Source organism: Somniosus microcephalus, unplaced genomic scaffold (assembly GCF_052327205.1).
Source record: "Somniosus microcephalus isolate GS21.2 unplaced genomic scaffold, FLI_Smic_1.0 unresolved_chr2, whole genome shotgun sequence".
NCBI lineage: Eukaryota > Metazoa > Chordata > Chondrichthyes > Squaliformes > Somniosidae > Somniosus > Somniosus microcephalus.
Genome location: NW_028225180.1, coordinates 19,468,729 through 19,491,220, shown reverse-complemented (window position 1 = coordinate 19,491,220; position 22,492 = coordinate 19,468,729). Strand labels below are relative to the sequence as shown.

The 22,492-nt window shown below is 58.4% G+C and overlaps 2 protein-coding genes across 2 annotated transcripts in view; one reads left to right on the top strand and one right to left on the bottom strand.

The window, feature by feature from the left end:
- LOC147092229 (lysine-specific demethylase 2A-like) overlaps window positions 1-22,492 on the bottom strand; it is a 520,639-nt gene that overhangs the window by 226,478 nt on the left and 271,669 nt on the right. The window lies entirely within an intron of this gene.
- LOC147092232 (membrane-associated phosphatidylinositol transfer protein 1-like) overlaps window positions 1-22,492 on the top strand; it is a 122,634-nt gene that overhangs the window by 95,446 nt on the left and 4,696 nt on the right. The window contains exon 20 of the mRNA XM_085976383.1: window positions 4,682-4,831. Within this exon, the coding sequence (XP_085832509.1) occupies window positions 4,682-4,831 (150 nt within the window). The remainder of the gene's footprint in view (window positions 1-4,681; window positions 4,832-22,492) is intronic.

Sequence of the window (22,492 nt, the reverse complement as noted above, 5' to 3'; positions counted from 1 at the left end):
CTGTTTATTCAGGGTAAGGGTCACTCACTGTGTAACTGTACAGAGTCACTGTTTGTTCAGGGTAAGGGTCACTCACTGTGTAACTGTACAGAGTCACTGTTTATTCAGGGTAAGGGTCACTCACTGTGTAACTGTACAGAGTCACTGTTTATTCAGGGTAAGGGTCACTCACTGTAACTGTACAGAGTCACTGTTTATTCAGGGTAAGAGTCACTCACTGTAACTGTACAGAGTCACTGTTTATTCAGGGTAAGGGTCACTCACTGTAACTGTACAGAGTCACTGTTTATTCAGGGTAAGGGTCACTCACTGTGTAACTGTACAGAGTCACTGTTTATTCAGGGTAAGGGTCACTCGCTGTGTAACTGTACAGAGTCAATGTTTATTCAGGGTAAGGGTCACTCACTGTGTAACTGTACAGAGTCACTGTTTATTCAGGGTAAGGGTCACTCACTGTAACTGTACAGAGTCACTGTTTATTCAGGGTAAGGGTCACTCACTGTAACTGTACAGAGTCACTGTTTATTCAGGGTAAGGGTCACTCACTGTGTAACTGTACAGAGTCACTGTTTATTCAGGGTAAGGGTCACTCACTGTAACTGTACAGAGTCACTGTTTATTCAGGGTAAGGGTCACTCACTGTAACTGTACAGAGTCACTGTTTATTCAGGGTAAGGGTCACTCACTGTGTAACTGTACAGAGTCACTGTTTATTCAGGGTAAGGGTCACTCACTGTGTAACTGTACAGAGTCACTGTTTATTCAGGGTAAGGGTCACTCACTGTAACTGTACAGAGTCACTGTTTATTCAGGGTAAGGGTCACTCACTGTGTAACTGTACAGAGTCACTGTTTATTCAGGGTAAGGGTCACTCACTGTAACTGTACACAGTCACTGTTTATTCAGGGTAAGGGTCACTCACTGTGTAACTGTACAGAGTCACTGTTTGTTCAGGGTAAGGGTCACTCACTGTGTAACTGTACAGAGTCACTGTTTATTCAGGGTAAGGGTCACTCACTGTGTAACTGTACAGAGTCACTGTTTATTCAGGGTAAGGGTCACTCACTGTAACTGTACAGAGTCACTGTTTATTCAGGGTAAGAGTCACTCACTAACTGTACAGAGTCACTGTTTATTCAGGGTAAGTGTCACTCACTGTGTAACTGTACAGAGTCACTGTTTATTCAGGGTAAGGGTCACTCACTGTAACTGTACAGATTCACTGTTTATTCAGGGTAAGGGTCACTCACTGTAACTGTACAGAGTCACTGTTTATTCAGGGTAAGGGTCACTCACTGTGTAACTGTACAGAGTCACTGTTTATTCAGGGTAAGGGTCACTCACTGTAACTGTACAGATTCACTGTTTATTCAGGGTAAGGGTCACTCACTGTAACTGTACAGAGTCACTGTTTATTCAGGGTAAGGGTCACTCACTGTGTAACTGTACAGAGTCACTGTTTATTCAGGGTAAGGGTCACTCACTGTAACTGTACAGAGTCACTGTTTATTCAGGGTAAGGGTCACTCACTGTAACTGTACAGAGTCACTGTTTATTCAGGGTAAGGGTCACTCACTAACTGTACAGAGTCACTGTTTATTCAGGGTAAGGGTCACTCACTGTAACTGTACAGAGTCACTGTTTATTCAGGGTAAGGGTCACTCACTGTGTAACTGTACAGAGTCACTGTTTATTCTGGGTAAGGGTCACTCACTGTGTAACTGTACAGAGTCACTGTTTATTCAGGGTAAGGGTCACTCACTGTGTAACTGTACAGAGTCACTGTTTATTCAGGGTAAGGGTCACTCAGTGTGTAACTGTACAGAGTCACTGTTTATTCAGGGTAAGGGTCACTCACGGTGTAACTGTACAGAGTCACTGTTTATTCAGGGTAAGGGTCACTCACTGTGTAACTGTACAGAGTCACTGTTTATTCAGGGTAAGGGTCACTCACTGTAACTGTACAGAGTCACTGTTTATTCAGGGTAAGGGTCACTCACTGTGTAACTACAGAGTCACTGTTTATTCAGGGTAAGGGTCACTCACTGTAACTGTACAGAGTCACTGTTTATTCAGGGTAAGGGTCACTCACTGTAACTGTACAGAGTCACTGTTTATTCAGGGTAAGGGTCACTCACTGTAACTGTACAGAGTCACTGTTTATTCATGGTAACGGTCACTCACTGTGTAACTGTACAGAGTCACTGTTTATTCAGGGTAAGGGTCACTCACTGTAACTGTACAGAGTCACTGTTTATTCAGGGTAAGGGTCACTCACTGTGTAACTGGACAGAGTCACTGTTTATTCAGGGTAAGGGTCACTCACTGTGTAACTGTACAGAGTCACTGTTTATTCAGGGTAAGGGTCACTCACTGTGTAACTGTACAGAGTCACTGTTTATTCAGGGTAAGGGTCACTCACTGTGTAACTGTACAGAGTCACTGTTTATTCAGGGTAAGGGTCACTCACTGTGTAACTGTACAGAGTCACTGTTTATTCAGGGTAAGGGTCACTCCCTGTAACTGTACAGAGTCACTGTTTATTCAGGGTAAGGGTCACTCACTGTAACTGTACAGAGTCACTGTTTATTCAGGGTAAGGGTCACTCACTGTGTAACTGTACAGAGTCACTGTTTATTCAGGGTAAGGGTCACTCACTGTGTAACTGTACAGAGTCACTGTTTATTCAGGGTAAGGGTCACTCACTGTAACTGTACAGAGTCACTGTTTATTCAGGGTAAGGGTCACTCACTGTGTAACTATACAGAGTCACTGTTTATTCAGGGTAAGGGTCACTCACTGTGTAACTGTACAGAGTCGCTGTTTATTCAGGGTAAGGGTCACTCCCTGTGTAACTGTACAGAGTCACTGTTTATTCAGGGTAAGGGTCACTCCCTGTGTAACTGTACAGAGTCACTGTTTATTCAGGGTAAGGGTCACTCACTGTGTAACTATACAGAGTCACTGTTTATTCAGGGTAAGGGTCACTCACTGTAACTGTACAGAGTCACTGTTTATTCAGGGTAAGGGTCACTCACTCAGTGTAACTGTACAGAGTCACTGTTTATTCAGGGTAAGGGTCACTCACTCAGTGTAACTGTACAGAGTCACTGTTTATTCAGGGTAAGGGTCACTCACTGTGTAACTGTAGAGTCACTGTTTATTCAGGGTAAGGGTCACTCACTGTGTAACTGTACAGAGTCACTGTTTATTCAGGGTAAGGGTCACTCACTGTAACTGTACAGAGTCACTGTTTATTCAGGGTAAGGGTCACTCACTGTGTAACTGTACAGAGTCACTGTTTATTCAGGGTAAGGGTCACTCACTGTAACTGTACAGAGTCACTGTTTATTCAGGGTAAGGGTCACTCACTGTAACTGTACAGAGTCACTGTTTATTCAGGGTAAGGGTCACTCACTGTGTAACTGTACAGAGTCACTGTTTATTCAGGGTAAGGGTCACTCACTGTAACTGTACAGAGTCACTGTTTATTCAGGGTAAGGTCACTCACTGTGTAACTGTACAGAGTCACTGTTTATTCAGGGTAAGGGTCACTCACTGTAACTGTGCAGAGTCACTGTTTATTCAGGGTAAGGGTCACTCACTGTAACTGTACAGAGTCACTGTTTATTCAGGGTAAGGGTCACTCACTGTGTAACTGTACAGAGTCACTGTTTATTCAGGGTAAGGGTCACTCACTGTGTAACTGTACAGAGTCACTGTTTATTCAGGGTAAGGGTCACTCACTGTAACTGTACAGAGTCACTGTTTATTCAGGGTAAGGGTCACTCACTGTAACTGTACAAAGTCACTGTTTATTCAGGGTAAGGGTCACTCACTGTGTAACTGTACAGAGTCACTGTTTATTCAGGGTAAGGGTCACTCACTGTAACTGTACAGAGTCACTGTTTATTCAGGGTAAGGGTCACTCACTGTGTAACTGTACAGAGTCACTGTTTATTCAGGGTAAGGGTCACTCACTGTGTAACTGTACAGAGTCACTGTTTATTCAGGGTGAGGGTCACTCACTGTGTAACTGTACAGAGTCACTGTTTATTCAGGGTAAGGGTCACTCACTGTAACTGTACAGAGTCACTGTTTATTCAGGGTAAGGGTCACTCACTGTGTAACTGTACAGAGTCACTGTTTATTCAGGGTAAGGGTCACTCACTGTGTAACTGTACAGAGTCACTGTTTATTCAGGGTAAGGGTCACTCACTGTAACTGTACAGAGTCACTGTTTATTCAGGGTAAGGGTCACTCACTCAGTGTAACTGTACAGAGTCACTGTTTATTCAGGGTAAGGGTCACTCACTGTAACTGTACAGAGTCACTGTTTATTCAGGGTAAGGGTCACTCGCTGTGTAACTGTACAGAGTCACTGTTTATTCAGGGTAAGGGTCACTCACTGTAACTGTACAGAGTCACTGTTTATTCAGGGTAAGGGTCACTCACTGTAACTGTACAGAGTCACTGTTTATTCAGGGTAAGGGTCACTCACTGTGTAACTGTACAAAGTCACTGTTAATTCAGGGTAAGGGTCACTCACTGTGTAACTGTACAGTGTCACTGTTTATTCAGTGTAAGGGTCACTCACTGTAACTGTACAGAGTCACTGTTGTTCAGGGTGAGGGTCACTTGCTGGCCTGCTGACGGTTGTTCTTGACCTCTGCCCTCACAGGGGTGACCACACCTATGCGGAGTGCTACCTCACGGTGTTGCCCAAGGGCACGGAGTGCGTGGTCTTCAGTATCGATGGCTCTTTCGCTGCCAGCGTCTCCATTATGGGCAGCGACCCCAAAGTTCGGGCGGGAGCTGTGGATGTGGTGAGGTATATCTTCGACATTTACTCTACCCCCATTGTGGGTCCACAACACTCCCAGACACAGGAGGGTGAGCAGAGAGAGAGAAAGAGCGCGAGACCAAGAGAGAGAGCGCGAGACCGAGAGAGAGCGCGAGACCGAGAGAGCGCGCGAGACCGAGAGAGCGCGCGAGACCGAGAGAGAGCGCGAGACCGAGAGAGCGCGAGACCGAGAGAGAGCGCGAGACCGAGAGAGAGCGCGAGACCGAGAGAGAGCGCGAGACCGAGAGAGAGCGCGAGACCGAGAGAGAGCGCGAGACCGAGAGAGAGCGCGAGAGCGAGAGAGAGCGCGAGAGCGAGAGAGCGCGAGACCGAGAGAGAGCGCGAGACCGAGAGAGAGCGCGAGACCGAGAGCGCGTGAGACCGAGAGCGCGTGAGACCGAGAGAGAGCGCGAGACCGAGAGAGAGCGCGAGACCGAGAGAGAGCTCGAGACCGAGAGAGAGCGCGAGACCGAGAGAGCGCGAGACCGAGAGAGAGCGCGAGACCGAGAGAGAGCGCGAGACCGAGAGAGCGCGAGACTGAGAGAGCGCGAGACCGAGAGAGAGCGCGAGACCGAGAGAGAGAGAGAGAGCGCGAGACAGAGAGCGCGAGACCGACTGATCGCGAGACCGAGCATGAGCGCGAGACCGAGAGCGCGAGACAGAGAGAGAGCGCGAGACCGAGAGCGCGCGCGAGACTGAGAGCGCGAGACCGAGAGAGAGCGAGCGCGAGACCGAGCGAGCGCGAGACCGAGAGAGCGCGCGAGACTGAGAGAGCGCGCGAGACCGAGAGAGCGCGCGAGACCGAGAGAGAGCGCGAGACCTAGAGCGCGAGACCGAGAGAGAGTGAGCGCGAGACCGAGCGAGCGCGAGACCGAGAGAGCGCGCGAGACCGAGAGAGCGCGCGAGACCGAGAGAGCGCGCGAGACCGAGAGAGAGCGCGAGACCGAGAGAGAGCGAATGCGAGACCGAGCGAGCGCGAGACTGAGAGAGAGCGCCAGACAGAGCGAGCGCGAGACCGAGAGAGAGCGCCAGACAGAGAGAGCGCGAGACCGAGAGAGAGCGCGAGACCGAGAGAGAGCGAGACCGAGAGAGAGCGCGAGCCCGAGAGAGTGCGCGAGATCGAGAGAGAGCGAGAGAGCGCGAGACCGAGAGCGCGAGACCGAGAGAGCGCGAGACTGAGAGAGAGCGCGAGCTCGAGAGAGAGAACGCGAGACCGAGAGCGCGCAAGACCGAGAGCGCGAGACCGAGAGAGCGCGAGACCGAGAGAGAGCGCGAGACCGAGAGAGCGTGAGACCGAGAGAGAGCGCGAGACCGAGAGAGAGCGCGAGACCGAGAGAGAGCGCGAGACCGAGTGATCGCGAGACCGAGCGAGAGCGCGAGACCGAGAGCGCGAGACAGAGAGAGAGCACGAGACCGAGAGCGCGCTCGAGACCGAGAGAGAGCGAGCGCGAGACCGAGCGAGCGCGAGACCGAGAGAGCGCGCGAGACTGAGAGAGAGCGCGAGACCGAGAGCGCGAGACCGAGAGAGAGCGAGCGTGAGACCGAGCGAGCGCGAGACCGAGAGAGAGCGCCAGATAGAGCGAGCGCAAGACCGAGAGAGAGCGCCAGACAGAGAGAGCGCGAGACCGAGAGCGCAAGACCGAGAGAGAGCGAGACCGAGAGAGAGCGCGAGCCCGAGAGAGTGCGCGAGATCGAGAGAGAGTGCGAGACCGCGAGAGCGCGAGACCGAGAGAGAGCGCGAGACCGAGAGAGAGCGCGAGCTCGAGAGAGAGCGCGAGACTGAGAGCGCGCAAGACCGAGAGAGCGCGAGACCGAGAGAGCGCGAGACCGAGAGAGCGCGAGACCGAGAGAGAGCGCGAGACCGAGAGAGAGCGCGAGACCGAGAGAGAGCGCGAGACCGAGAGAGAGCGCGAGACCGAGAGAGAGCGCGAGAGCGAGAGTGAGCGCGAGACCGAGAGAGCGCGAGACAGAGAGCGAGCGCGAGACAGAGAGCGAGACCGAGAGAGAGCGCGAGACCGAGAGCGAGACCGAGAGAGAGCGCGAGACCGAGAGAGAGTGCGAGACCGAGAGCGAGCGCGAGACCGAGAGCGAGACCGAGAGAGCGCGAGTCCAAGAGAGAGCGCGAGACCGAGACCGAGCGCGAGACCGAGAGAGAGCGCGAGCCCGAGAGCGAGCCGAGAGCGAGCGCGAGACCGAGAGAGAGCGCGAGACCGAGAGGGAGCGTGAGACCGAGAGAGAGCGCGAACCCGAGAGAGAGCGCGAGACCGAGAGAGAGCGCGAGACCGAGAGAGAGCGCGAGACCGAGAGAGAACGCGAGACAGAGAGCGCGAGACCGAGAGAGCGCGTGACTGAGAGAGAGCGCGAGACCGAGAGAGAGCGCGAGACCGAGAGAGAGCGCGAGACCAAGAGAGCGTGAGACCGAGAGAGAGCGCGAGACCGAGAGCGAGACCGAGTGATCGCGAGACCGAGCGAGAGCGCGAGACCGAGAGCGCGAGACAGAGAGAGAGCACGAGACAGAGAGAGAGCACGAGACCGAGAGCGCGCGCGAGACCGAGAGAGAGCGAGCGCGAGACCGAGAGCGCGCGAGACCGAGAGAGCGCGCGAGACCGAGAGAGCGCGAGACCGAGAGCGCGAGACCGAGAGAGAGCGAGCGTGAGAGCGAGCGAGCGCGAGACCGAGAGAGAGCGCCAGACAGAGCGAGCGCGAGACCGAGAGAGAGCGCCAGACAGAGAGAGCGCGAGACCGAGAGCGCAAGACCGAGAGAGAGCGAGACCGAGAGAGAGCGCGAGCCCGAGAGAGTGCGCGAGATCGAGAGAGAGTGCAAGACCGCGAGAGCGCGAGACCGAGAGAGAGCGCGAGACCGAGAGAGAGCGCGAGCTCGAGAGAGAGCGCGAGACCGAGAGCGCGCGAGACCGAGAGAGCGCGAGACCGAGAGAGAGCGAGACCGAGAGAGAGCGCGAGCCCGAGAGAGTGCGCGAGATCGAGAGAGAGTGCGAGACCGCGAGAGCGCGAGACCGAGAGAGAGCGCGAGCTCGAGAGAGAGCGCGAGACCGAGAGCGCGCGAGACCGAGAGAGCGCGAGACAGAGAGCGAGACCGAGAGAGAGCGCGAGACCGAGAGCGAGACCGAGAGAGAGCGCGAGACCGAGAGTGCGAGACCGAGAGCGAGCGCGAGACCGAGAGAGAGCGCGAGACCGAGAGAGAGCGCGAGACCGAGAGCGAGACCGAGAGAGCGCGAGTCCGAGAGAGAGCGCGAGACCGAGAGCGAGACCGAGCGCGAGACCGAGAGAGAGCGCGAGCCCGAGAGCGAGCCGAGAGCGAGCGCAAGACCGAGAGCGCGAGACCGAGAGAGAGCGCGAGACCGAGAGAGAGCGCGAGACCGAGAGGGAGCGCGAGACCGAGAGGGAGCGTGAGACTGAGAGAGAGCGCGAACCCGAGAGAGAGCGCGAGACCGAGAGAGAGCGCGAGACCGAGAGAGAGCGCGAGACCGAGAGAGAACGCGAGACAGAGAGCGCGAGACCGAGAGAGAGCGCGAGACCGAGAGGGAGCGCGAGACCGAGAGGGAGCGTGAGAGTGAGAGAGAGCGCGAACCCGAGAGAGAGCGCGAGGCCAAGAGAGAGCGCGAGACCGAGAGAGAGCGCGAGACCGAGAGAGAGCGTGAGACGGAGAGAGAGCGTGAGACCGAGAGAGCGCGAGACTGAGAGAGAGCGCGAGACCGAGAGAGCGCGCGAGACCGAGAGAGAGCGCGAGACAGAGAGAGAGCGCGAGACCGAGAGAGAGCGCGAGACCGAGAGAGAGCGCGAGACCGAGAGCGAGCGCGAGACCGAGCGCGAGACCGAGAGAGCGCGAGACCGAGAGAGAGCGCGAGACCGAGAGAGAGCGCGAGACCGAGAGAGAACGCGAGACAGAGAGCGCGAGACCGAGCGAGAGCGCGAGACCGAGAGCGCGAGACCGAGAGAGCGCGAGAGCGAGCGCGAGACCGAGAGGGAGCGCGAGACCGAGAGGGAGCGCGAGACCGAGAGGGAGCGCGAGACAGAGAGAGAGCGCGAACCCGAGAGAGAGCGCGAGACCGAGAGAGAGCGCGAGACCGAGAGAGAGCGCGAGACCGAGAGAGAGCGTGAGACCGAGAGAGAGCGTGAGACCGAGAGAGAGCGCGAGACCGAGAGAGAGCGCGAGACCGTGAGAGAGCGCGAGACCGAGAGAGCGCGCGAGACCGAGAGAGAGCGCGAGACCGAGAGAGAGCGCGAGACCGAGAGAGAGTGCGAGACCGAGAGAGAGCGCGAGACCGAGAGCGAGACCGAGAGAGGGCGCGAGACCGAGAGAGAGCGCGAGACCGAGAGAGAGCGCGAGGCCGAGAGAGAGCGCGAGGCCGAGAGAGCGCGAGACCGAGAGAGAGCGCGAGACCGAGAGAGAGCGCGAGACAGAGAGAGAGCGCGAGACCGAGTGATGGCGAGACCGAGAGAGAGCGCGAGACAGAGAGAGAGCGCGAGACCGAGTGATGGCGAGACCGAGAGAGAACGCGAGACCGAGAGCGCGCAAGACCGAGAGAGAGCGCGAGACCGAGAGAGCGCGAGACCGAGAGAGAGCGCGAGACCGAGAGAGAGCGCGAGACCGAGCGCGAGACCGAGAGAGCGCGAGACCGAGTGATCGCGAGACCGAGCGAGAGCGCGAGACTGAGAGCGCGAGACAGAGAGAGAGCGCGAGACCGAGAGCGCGCGCGAGACCGAGCGAGCGCGAGACCGAGAGAGCGCGCGAGACTGAGAGAGCGCGCGAGACCGAGAGAGCGCGCGAGACCGAGAGAGAGCGCGAGACCGAGAGCGCGAGACCGAGAGAGAGTGCGAGACCGAGCGAGCGCGAGACCGAGCGAGTGCGAGACCGAGAGAGAGCGCCAGACAGAGCGAGCGCGAGACCGAGAGAGAGCGCCAGACAGAGAGAGCGCGAGACCGAGAGAGCGCAAGACCGAGAGAGAGCGAGACCGAGAGAGAGCGCGAGCCCGAGAGAGTGCGCGAGATCGAGAGTGCGAGACCGCGAGACCGAGAGAGAGCGCGAGCTCGAGAGAGAGCGCGAGACCGAGAGCGCGCGAGACCGAGAGAGCGCGAGACCGAGAGAGCGCGAGACCAAGAGAGCGCGAGACCGAGAGAGAGCGCGAGACCGAGAGAGAGCGCGAGACCGAGAGAGAGCGCGAGACCGAGAGAGAGCGCGAGACCGAGAGAGCGCGAGACAGAGAGCGAGCGCGAGACAGAGAGCGAGACCGAGAGAGAGCGCGAGACCGAGAGCGAGACCGAGAGAGAGCGCGAGACCGAGAGAGAGTGCGAGACCGAGAGCGAGCGCGAGACCGAGAGCGAGCGCGAGACCGAGAGAGAGCGCGAGACTGAGAGAGAGCGCGAGACCGAGAGAGCGCGAGACCGAGAGAGTGCGCGAGACCGAGAGCGAGACCGAGACCGAGAGAGAGCGCGAGCCCGAGAGCGAGCGCGAGAGCGCGAGACCGAGAGAGAGCGCGAGACCGAGAGAGAGCGCGAGACCGAGAGGGAGCACGAGACCAAGAGGGAGCGTGAGACTGAGAGAGAGCGCGAGACCGAGAGAGAGCGCGAGACCGAGAGAGAGCGCGAGACCGAGAGAGAGCGCGAGACAGAGAGCGAGAGACCGAGAGAGAGCGCGAGACCGAGAGAGAGCGTGAGACTGAGAGAGAGCGCGAACCCGAGAGAGAGCGCGAGACCGAGAGAGAGCGCGAGACCGAGAGAGAGCGTGAGACCGAGAGAGAGCGTGAGACGGAGAGAGAGCGTGAGACCGAGAGAGAGCGTGAGACCGAGAGAGAGCGCGAGACCGAGAGAGAGCGCGAGACCGAGAGAGAGCGCGAGACCGAGAGAGAGCGCGAGACAGAGAGCGCGAGACCGAGAGAGAGCGCGAGACCGAGAGCGAGACCGAGAGAGAGCGCGAGACCGAGAGAGAGCGCGAGACCGAGAGCGAGCGCGAGAGCGAGACCGAGAGTGAGCGCGAGACCGAGAGAGAGCGCGAGACCGAGAGAGCGCGAGACCGAGAGAGAGCGCGAGACCGAGAGAGAGCGCGAGCCCGAGAGCGAGCGCGAGACCGAGAGCGCGAGACCGAGAGAGAGCGCGAGACCGAGAGCGAGCGCGAGACCGAGAGAGAGCGCGAGACCGAGAGAGAGCGCGAGACCGAGAGAGCGCGAGACCGAGAGAGCGCGAGACCGAGAGAGCGCGAGAAAGAGAGAGAGAGCGAGACCGAGAGAGAGCGCGAGACCGAGTGATCGCGAGACCGAGCGAGAGACCGAGAGCGCGAGAGCGCGAGACAGAGAGAGAGCGCGAGACCGAGAGCGCGCGCGAGACCGAGAGAGAGCGCGAGACCGAGAGAGAGCGAGCGCGAGACCGAGCGAGTGCGAGACCGAGAGAGAGCGCGAGACCGAGAGCGCGCGAGACCGAGAGAGAGCGCGAGACCGAGAGCGCGAGACCGAGAGAGAGCGAGCGCGAGACCGAGCGAGTGCGAGACCGAGCTAGCGCGAGACCGAGAGAGAGCGCCAGACTGAGAGAGCGCGAGACCGAGAGAGAGCGCCAGACAGAGCGAGCGCGAGACCGAGAGAGAGCGCCAGACAGAGAGAGCGCCAGACCGAGAGAGAGCGCGAGACCGAGAGAGAGCGAGACCGAGCGAGAGCGCGAGCCCGAGAGAGAGCGCGAGACCAAGAACGCACAAGACCGAGAGAGAGCGCGAGACCGAGAGAGCACGAGACCGAGAGAGCGTGAGACCGAGAGAGAGCGTGAGACCGAGAGAGAGCGCGAGACCGAGAGAGAGCGCGAGACCGAGAGAGAGCGCGAGACCGAGAGAGAGCGCGAAACCGAGAGCGAGACCGAGAGAGAGCGCGAGACCGAGAGAGAGCGCGAGACCGAGAGAGCGCGAGACCGAGAGAGCGCGAGACCGAGAGGGAGCGCGAGACCGAGAGGGAGCGCGAGACCGAGAGGGAGCGTGAGACCGAGAGAGAGCGCGAACCCGAGAGAGAGCGCGAGACCGAGAGAGAGCGCGAGACCGAGAGAGAGCGCGAGACCGAGAGAGAGCGCGAGACCGAGAGGGAGCGTGAGACTGAGAGAGAGCGCGAACCCGAGAGCGCGAGACCGAGAGAGAGCGCGAGACCGAGAGGGAGCGCGAGACCGAGAGAGAGCGCGAGACCGAGAGAGAGCGCGAGACCGAGAGAGAGCGCGAGACCGAGAGAGCGCACGAGACCGAGAGAGCGCGAGACCGAGAGAGCGCGAGACCGAGAGGGAGCGCGAGACCGAGAGGGAGCGCGAGACCGAGAGAGAGCGCGAGACCGAGAGGGAGCGTGAGACCGAGAGAGAGCGCGAACCCGAGAGAGAGCGCGAGACCGAGAGAGAGCGCGAGACCGAGAGGGAGCGTGAGACTGAGAGAGAGCGCGAACCCGAGAGCGCGAGACCGAGAGGGAGCGCGAGACCGAGAGGGAGCGCGAGACCGAGAGGGAGCGCGAGACCGAGAGGGAGCGTGAGACTGAGAGAGAGCGCGAACCCGAGAGAGCGCGAGACCGAGAGCGCGAGACCGAGAGAGAGCGCGAGACCGAGAGAGAGCGCGAGACCGAGCGCGAGACCGAGAGAGAGCGCGAGACCGAGAGAGAGCGCGAGACCGAGAGAGCGCGAGACCGAGAGAGCCCGAGAGCGAGCGCGAGACCGAGAGCGCGAGACCGAGAGAGAGCGCGAGACCGAGAGCGAGCGCGAGACCGAGCGCGAGACCGAGAGAGAGCGCGAGACCGAGAGAGAGCGCGAGACCGAGAGAGAACGCGAGACAGAGAGCGTGAGACCGAGCGAGAGCGCGAGACCGAGAGCGCGAGACCGAGAGAGCGCGCGAGACCGAGAGGGAGCGCGAGACCGAGAGGGAGCGCGAGACCGAGAGGGAGCGTGAGACTGAGAGAGAGCGCGAACCCGAGAGAGAGCGCGAGACCGAGAGAGAGCGCGAGACCGAGAGAGAGCGCGAGACCGAGAGAGAGCGTGAGACGGAGAGAGAGCGCGAGACCGAGAGCGCGCGAGACCGAGAGAGCGCGAGACCGAGAGAGAGCGCGAGACCAAGAGAGCGCGAGACCGAGAGAGAGCGCGAGACCGAGAGAGAGCGCGAGACCGAGAGAGAGCGCGAGACCGAGAGAGAGCGCGAGACCGAGAGAGCGCGAGACCGAGAGAGCGCGAGACAGAGAGCGAGCGCGAGACAGAGAGCGAGACCGAGAGAGAGCGCGAGACCGAGAGCGAGACCGAGAGAGAGCGCGAGACCGAGAGAGAGTGCGAGACCGAGAGCGAGCGCGAGACCGAGAGCGAGCGCGAGACCGAGAGAGAGCGCGAGACCGAGAGAGAGCGCGAGACCGAGAGCGAGACCGAGAGAGCGCGAGACCGAGAGAGAGCGCGAGACCGAGAGAGAGCGCGAGACCGAGAGAGAGCGTGAGACCGAGAGGGAGCACGAGACCGAGAGGGAGCGTGAGACTGAGAGAGAGCGCGAACCCGAGAGAGAGCGCGAGACCGAGAGAGAGCGCGAGACCGAGAGAGAGCGCGAGACCGAGAGAGAGCGCGAGACAGAGAGCGCGAGACCGAGAGAGAGCGCGAGACCGAGAGAGAGCGCGAGACCGAGAGGGAGCGCGAGACCGAGAGGGAGCGTGAGACCGAGAGAGAGCGCGAACCCGAGAGAGAGCGCGAGACCGAGAGAGAGCGCGAGACCGAGAGAGAGCGCGAGACCGAGAGAGAGCGTGAGACCGAGAGAGAGCGTGAGACGGAGAGAGAGCGTGAGACCGAGAGAGAGCGTGAGACCGAGAGAGAGCGCGAGACCGAGAGAGAGCGCGAGACCGAGAGAGCGCGCGAGACCGAGAGAGAGCGCGAGACAGAGAGCGCGAGACCGAGAGAGAGCGCGAGACCGAGAGCGAGACCGAGAGAGAGCGCGAGACCGAGAGAGAGCGCGAGACCGAGAGCGAGCGCGAGAGCGAGACCGAGAGCGAGCGCGAGACCGAGAGAGAGCGCGAGACCGAGAGAGCGCGAGACCGAGAGAGAGCGCGAGACCGAGAGAGAGCGCGAGCCCGAGAGCGAGCGCGAGACCGAGAGCGCGAGACCGAGAGAGAGCGCGAGACCGAGAGCGAGCGCGAGACCGAGCGCGAGACCGAGAGAGAGCGCGAGACCGAGAGAGAGCGCGAGACCGAGAGAGCGCGAGACCGAGAGAGCGCGAGAAAGAGAGAGAGAGCGCGAGACCGAGAGAGAGCGCGAGACCGAGTGATCGCGAGACCGAGCGAGAGACCGAGAGCGCGAGAGAGCGCGAGACAGAGAGAGAGCGCGAGACCGAGAGCGCGCGCGAGACCGAGAGAGAGCGCGAGACCGAGAGAGAGCGAGCGCGAGACCGAGCGAGCGCGAGACCGAGAGAGCGCGCGAGACCGAGAGAGCGCGCGAGACCGAGAGAGAGCGCGAGACCGAGAGCGCGAGACCGAGAGAGAGCGAGCGCGAGACCGAGCGAGTGCGAGACCGAGCTAGCGCGAGACCGAGAGCGCCAGACTGAGAGAGCGCGAGACCGAGAGAGAGCGCCAGACAGAGCGAGCGCGAGACCGAGAGAGAGCGCCAGACAGAGAGAGCGCCAGACCGAGAGAGAGCGCGAGACCGAGAGAGAGCGAGACCGAGCGAGAGCCCGAGAGAGATCGCGAGACCGAGAACGCGCAAGACCGAGAGAGAGCGCGAGACCGAGAGAGCACGAGACCGAGAGAGCGTGAGACCGAGAGAGAGCGTGAGACTGAGAGAGAGCGCGAACCCGAGAGAGCGCGAGACCGAGAGAGAGCGCGAGACCGAGAGAGAGCGCGAGACCGAGAGAGAGCGTGAGACCGAGAGAGAGCGCGAGACCGAGAGAGCGCACGAGACCGAGCGAGAGCGCGAGACAGAGAGAGCGCGAGACCGAGAGAGAGCGCGTGACCGAGAGCGCGAGACCGAGAGAGAGCGCGAGACCGAGAGAGAGCGCGAGACCGAGAGAGAGCGCGAGCCCGAGAGCGAGCGCGAGCCCGAGAGAGAGCGCGATACCGAGAGAGAGCGCGACACCGAGAGAGAGCGCGAGACCGAGAGAGAGACCGAGAGCGAGACCAAGAGAGAGCGCGAGACCGAAAGCGAGCGCGAGACCGAGAGAGCGCGAGACCGAGAGAGCGCGAGACCGAGAGAGCGCGAGACCGAGAGCGCGAGACCGAGAGAGAGCGCGAGACCGAGAGAGAGCGCGAGACCGAGAGAGAGCGCGAAACCGAGAGCGAGACCGAGAGAGAGCGCGAGACCGAGAGAGAGCGCGAGACCGAGAGAGAGCGTGAGACCGAGAGGGAGCGCGAGACCGAGAGAGAGCGCGAGACCGAGAGAGAGCGCGAAACCGAGAGCGAGACCGAGAGAGAGCGCGAGACCGAGAGAGAGCGCGAGACCGAGAGAGAGCGTGAGACCGAGAGGGAGCGCGAGACCGAGAGAGAGCGCGAGACCGAGAGAGAGCGCGAGACTGAGAGGGAGCGTGAGACCGAGAGAGAGCGCGAACCCGAGAGAGAGCGCGAGACCGAGAGAGAGCGCGAGACCGAGAGAGAGCGCGAGACCGAGAGAGAGCGCGAGACCGAGAGGGAGCGTGAGACTGAGAGAGAGCGCGAACCCGAGAGCGCGAGACCGAGAGGGAGCGCGAGACCGAGAGGGAGCGCGAGACCGAGAGAGAGCGCGAGACCGAGAGAGCGCGAGACCGAGAGAGAGCGCGAGACCGAGAGAGAGCGCGAGACCGAGAGAGAGCGCGAGACCGAGAGAGAGCGCGAGACCGAGAGAGCGCGCGAGAGAGCGCGAGACCGAGAGAGCGCGCGAGACCGAGAGAGAGCGCGAGACAGAGAGAGCGCGAGACCGAGAGAGAGCGCGAGACCGAGAGCGAGACCGAGAGAGAGCGCGAGACCGAGAGCGAGACCGAGAGTGAGCGCGAGACCGAGAGAGAGCGCGAGACCGAGAGAGCGCGAGACCGAGAGAGAGCGCGAGACCGAGAGAGAGCGCGAGCCCGAGACCGAGAGAGAGCGCGATCCCGAGATCGAGCGCGAGACCGAAAGCGCGAGACCGAGAGAGAGCGCGAGACCGAGAGCGAGCGCGAGAGCGAGAGCGAGCGCGAGACCGAGAGGGAGCGCGAGACCGAGAGGGAGCGCGAGACCGAGAGAGAGCGCGAGACCGATGAGAGCGCGAGACCGAGAGAGAGCGCGAGACCGAGAAAGAGCGCGAGACCGAGAGAGAGCGCGAGACCGAGAGAGAGCGCGAGAGAGCGCGAGACCGAGAGCGAGACCGAGAGCGAGCGCGAGACCGAGTGCGAGACCGAGAGAGAACGCGAGACCGAGAGAGAGCGCGAGACCGAGAGCGCGAGACCGAGAGAGAGCGCGAGACCGAGAGAGACAGAAAGACAGAGAGAGACAGGGAGAGACAGAGAGAGAGACAGAGAGAGAGAGAGACAGAGAGAGAGACTGAGAGACAGAGAGAGAGAGAGACAGAGAGAGAGAGAGACAGACAGAGATAGAGAGACAGAGAGAGAGAGAGACAGAGAGAGAGACAGAATATATATGAATTAAAATGGAATTAATGATTGAAAATAAGTTGAAATAAAAGAACTCCCATTTCTCCAGCACCTTTCACCTCCTCAGGAACGTCCCAAAGGGCTTCAGAGCCACTGAAGTACTTTTTTGAAGTGCAGTCACTGTTGTAATGCAGAAAACACGGCAGCCAATTTATGCACAGCAAGCTCCCACAAACAGCAATGTGATAATGACCAGTTCATCTGTTCTTGTGATGTTGATTTTGGGATAAATATTGTCCCCAAGGCACTCTGAGAGTGTGTCCCCCACTTTATACCCAGTGTCAGCATCGAGCGCTCCCGGGGCAGGTACAGCACGGGTTAGATACTGTGTAGAGCTCCCTCTACATTACCCTGACAGTGTGTCCCCCACTTTATACCCAGTGTCAGCATCGAGCGCTCCCAGGGGCAGGTACAGCACGGGTTAGATACTGTGTAGAGCTCCATCTACATTACCCTGACAGTGTGTCCCCCACTTTATACCCAGTGTCAGCATCGAGCGCTCCCAGGGCAGGTACAGCACGGGTTAGATACAGTGTAGAGCTCCCTCTACATTACCCTGACAGTGTGTCCTCACTTTATACCCAGTGTCAGCATCGAGCGCTCCCGGGGCAGGTACAGCACGGGTTAGATACAGTGTAGAGCTCCCTCTACATTACCCTGACAGTGTGTCCCCACTTTATACCCAGTGTCAGCATCGAGCGCTCCCAGGGCAGGTACAGCACGGGTTAGATACAGTGTAGAGCTCCCTCTACATTACCCTGACAGTGTGTCCCCCACTTTATACCCAGTGTCAGCATCGAGCGCTCCCGGGGCAGGTACAGCACAGGTTAGATACAGTGTAGAGCTCCCTCTACATTACCGACAGTGTGTCCCCACTTTATACCCAGTGTCAGCATCGAGCGCTCCCGGGGCAGGTACAGCACAGGTTAGATACAGTGTAGAGCTCCCACTACATTACCCTGACATTGTGTCCCCCACTTTATACCCAGTGTCAGCATCGAGCGCTCCCAGGGCAGGTACAGCACGGGTTAGATACAGTGTAGAGCTCCCACTACATTACCCTGACAGTGTGTCCCCCACTTTATACCCAGTGTCAGCATCGAGCGCTCCCGGGGCAGGTACAGCACGGGTTAGATACAGTGTAGAGCTCCCTCTACATTACCCTGACAGTGTGTCCCCCACTTTATACCCAGTGTCAGCATCGAGCGCTCCCAGGGCAGGTACAGCACGGGTTAGATACAGTGTAGAGCTCCCTCTACATTACCCTGACAGTGTGTCCCCACTTTATACCCAGTGTCAGCATCGAGCGCTCCCAGGGCAGGTACAGCACGGGTTAGATACAGTGTAGAGCTCCCTCTACATTACCCTGACAGTGTGTCCCCACTTTATACCCAGTGTCAGCATCGAGCGCTCCCAGGGAAGGTACAGCACGGGTTAGATACAGTGTAGAGCTCCCTCTACATTACCCTGACAGTGTGTCCCCACTTTATACCCAGTGTCAGCATCGAGCGCTCCCGGGGCAGGTACAGCACGGGTTAGATACAGTGTAGAGCTCCCTCTACATTACCCTGACAGTGTGTCCCCCACTTTATACCCAGTGTCAGCATCGAGCGCTCCCAGGGAAGGTACAGCACGGGTTAGATACAGTGTAGAGCTCCCTCTACATTACCCTGACAGTGTGTCCCCCACTTTATACCCAGTGTCAGCATCAAGCGCTCCCAGGGCAGGTACAGCACGGGTTAGATACAGTGTAGAGCTCCCTCTACATTACACTGACAATGTGTCCCCACTTTATACCCAGTGTCAGTATCGAGCGCTCCCAGGGCAGGTACAGCACGGGTTAGATACAGTGTAGAGCTCCCTCTACATTACCCTGACAGTGTGTCCCCACTTTATACCCAGTGTCAGCATCGAGCGCTCCCGGGGCAGGTACAGCACGGGTTAGATACAGTGTAGAGCTCCCTCTACATTACCCTGACAGTGTGTCCCCACTTTATACCCAGTGTCAGCATCGAGTGCTCCCAGGGCAGGTACAGCACGGGTTAGATAGAGTGTAGAGCTCCCTCTACATTACCCTGACAGTGTCCCCCCCACTTTATACCCAGTGTCAGCATCGAGCGCTCCCGGGGCAGGTACAGCACGGGTTAGATACTGTGTAGAGCTCCCTCTACATTACCCTGACAGTGTGTCCCCCACATTATACCCAGTGTCAGCATCGAGCGCTCCCAGGGCAGGTACAGCATGGGTTAGATACAGTGTAGAGCTCCCTCTACATTACCCTGACAGTGTGTCCCCCACTTTATACCCAGTGTCAGCATCGAGCGCTTCCCAGGGCAGGTACAGCATGGGTTAGATACAGTGTAGAGCTCCCTCTACATTACCCTGACAGTGTGTCCCCACTTTATACCCAGTGTCAGCATCGAGCGCTCCCAGGGCAGGTACAGCATGGGTTAGATACAGTGTAGAGCTCCCTCTGCATTACCCTGACAGTGTGTCCCCACTTTATACTCAGTGTGAGCATCGAGCGCTCCCAGGGCAGGTACAGCACAGGTTAGATACAGTGCAGAGCTCCCTCTACATTACCCTGACAGTGTGCCCCCACTTGATACCCAGTGTCAGCATCGAGCGCTCCCAGGGCAGGTACAGCACGGGTTAGATAGAGTGTAGAGCTCCCTCTACATTACCCTGACAGTGTGTCCCCCACTTTATACCCAGTGTCAGCATCGAGCGCTCCCAGGGCAGGTACAGCACGGGTTAGATACAGTGTAGAGCTCCCTCTACATTACCCTGACAGTGTGTCCCCCACTTTATACCCAGTGTCAGCATCGAGTGCTCCCAGGGCAGGTACAGCACGGGTTAGATACAGTGTAGAGCTCCCTCTACATTACCCTGACAGTGTCCCCCCCACTTTATACCCAGTGTGAGCATCGAGCGCTCCCAGGGCAGGTACAGCACGGGTTAGATACAGTGTAGAGCTCCCTCTACATTACCCTGACAGTGTGTCCCCCACTTTATACCCAGTGTGAGCATCGAGCGCTCCCAGGGCAGGTACAGCACGGGTTAGATACAGTGTAGAGCTCCCTCTACATTACCCTGACAGTGTGTCCCCCACCTTATACCCAGTGTCAGCATCGAGCGCTCCCGGGGCAGGTACAGCACGGGTTAGATACAGTGGAGAGCTCCCTCTACATTACCCTGACAGTGTGTCCCCACTTATACCCAGTGTTAGCATCGAGCACTCCCAGGGCAGGTACAGCACAGGTTGGATACAGTGTAGAGCTCCCTCTACATTACCCTGACAGTGTGTCCCCCACTTTATACCCAGTGTCAGCATCGAGCGCTCCCGGGGCAGGTACAGCACGGGTTAGATACAGTGTAGAGCTCCCTCTACATTACCCTGACAGTGTGTCCCCACTTTATACCCAGTGTCAGCATCGAGCGCTCCCGGGGCAGGTACAGCACGGGTTAGATACAGTGTAGAGCTCCCTCTACATTACCCTGACAGTGTGTCCCCACTTATACCCAGTGTCAGCATCGAGCACACCCAGGGCAGGTACTGCGCGGGTTAGATACAGTGTAGGGCTCCCTCTACATTACCCTGACAGTGTGTCCCCCACTTTATACCTAGTGTCAGCATCGAGCACTCCCGGGGCAGGTACAGCACGGGTTAGATACAGTGTAGAGCTCCCTCTACATTACCCTGACAGTGTGTCCCCCACTTTATATCCAGTGTCAGCATCGAGCGCTCCCGGGGCAGGTACAGTACGGGTTAGATACAGTGTAGAGCTCCCTCTGCATTACCCTGACAGTGTGTCCCCCACTTTATATCCAGTGTCAGCATCGAGCGCTCCCGGGGCAGGTACAGTACGGGTTAGATACAGTGTAGAGCTCCCTCTACATTATCCTGACAGTGTGTCCCCACTTTATACCTAGTGTCAGCATCGAGCGCTCCCGGGGCAGGTACAGCACGGGTTAGATTCAGTGTAGAGCTCCCTCTACATTACCCTGACAGTGTGTCCCCCACTTTATACCCAGTGTCAGCATCGAGCGCTCCCGGGGCAGGTACAGCACGGGTTAGATACAGTGTAGAGCTCCCTCTACATTACCCTGACAGTGTGTCCCCACTTTATACCCAGTGTCAGCATCGAGCGCTCCCGGGGCAGGTACAGCACGGGTTAGATACAGTGTAGAGCTCCCTCTACATTACCCTGACAGTGTGTCCCCCACTTTATACCCAGTGTCAGCATCGAGCGCTCTCAGGGCAGGTACAGCACGGGTTAGATACAGTGTAGAGCTCCCTCTACATTACCCTGACAGTGTGTCCCCCACTTTATACCCAGTGTCAGCATCGAGCGCTCCCAGGGCAGGTACAGCACGGGTTAGATACAGTGTAGAGCTCCCTCTACATTACCCTGACAGTGTGTCCCCACTTTATACCCAGTGTCAGCATCGAGCGCTCCCAGGGCAGGTACAGCACGGGTTAGATACAGTGTAGAGCTCCCTCTACATTACCCTGACAGTGTGTCCCCACTTTATACCCAGTGTCAGCATCGAGTGCTCCCAGGGCAGGTACAGCATGGGTTAGATACAGTGTAGAGCTCCCTCTACATTACCCTGACAGTGTGTCCCCACTTTATACCCAGTGTCAGCATCGAGCGCTCCCAGGGCAGGTACAGCATGGGTAAGATACAGTGTAGAGCTCCCTCTACATTACCCTGACAGTGTGACCCCCCACTTTATACCCAGTGTCAGCATCGAGCGCTCCCGGGGCAGGTACAGCACGGGTTAGATACAGTGTAGAGCTCCCTCTACATTACCCTGACAGTGTGTCCCCCACTTTATACACAGTGTCAGCATCGAGCGCTCCCAGGGCAGGTACAGCACGGGTTAGATACAGTGTACAGCTCCCTCTACATTACCCTGACAGTGTGTCCCCCACTTTATACCCAGTGTCAGCATCGAGCGCTCCCGGGGCAGGTACAGCACGGGTTAGATACAGTGTAGAGCTCCCTCTACATTACCCTGACAGTGTGTCCCCCACTTTATACCCAGTGTCAGCATCGAGCGCTCCCAGGGCAGGTACAGCACGGGTTAGATACAGTGTAGAGCTCCCTCTACATCACCCTGACAGTGTGTCCCCACTTTATACCCAGTGCCAGCACCAAGCGCTCCCAGGGAAGGTACAGCACGAGTTAGATACAGTGTGGAACTCCCTCTGCATTACCCTGACAGTGTGTCCCCCACTTTATACCCAGTGTCAGCATCGAGCGCTCCCAGGGCAGGTACAGCACGGGTTAGATACAGTGTAGAGCTCCCTCTACATTACCCTGACAGTGTGTCCCCACTTTATACCCAGTGCCAGCATCGTGTGCGCCCAGGGAAGATACAGCACGGGTTAGATAGTGTGTAACTCCCTCTACATTACCCTGACAGTGTGTCCCCCACTTTATACCCAGTGCCAGCATCGAGCGCTCCCAGGGAAGGTACAGCACGAGTTAGATACAGTGTAGAGCTCCCTCTACATTACCCTGACAGTGTGTCCCCCACTTTATACCCAGTGTCAGCATCGAGCGCTCCCAGGGCAGGTACAGCACGGGTTAGATACAGTGTAGAGCTCCCTCTACATTACCCTGACAGTGTGTCCCCCACTTTATACCCAGTGTCAGCATCGAGCGCTCCCAGGGCAGGTACAGCACGGGTTAGATACAGTGTAGAGCTCCCTCTACATTACCCTGACAGTGTGTCCCCCACTTTATACCCAGTGTCAGCATCGAGCGCTCCCGGGGCAGGTACAGCACGGGTTAGATACAGTGTAGAGCACCCTCTACATTACCCTGACAGTCTGTCCCCCACTTTATACCCAGTGCCAGCACCGAGCGCTCCCAGGGAAGGTACAGCACGAGTTAGATACAGTGTGGAACTCCCTCTACATTACCCTGACAGTGTGTCCCCCACTTTATACCCAGTGCCAGCACCGAGCGCTCCCAGGGAAGGTACAGCACGGGTTAGATACAGTGTGGAAGTCCCTCTACATTACCCTGACAGTGTGTCCCCCACTTTATACC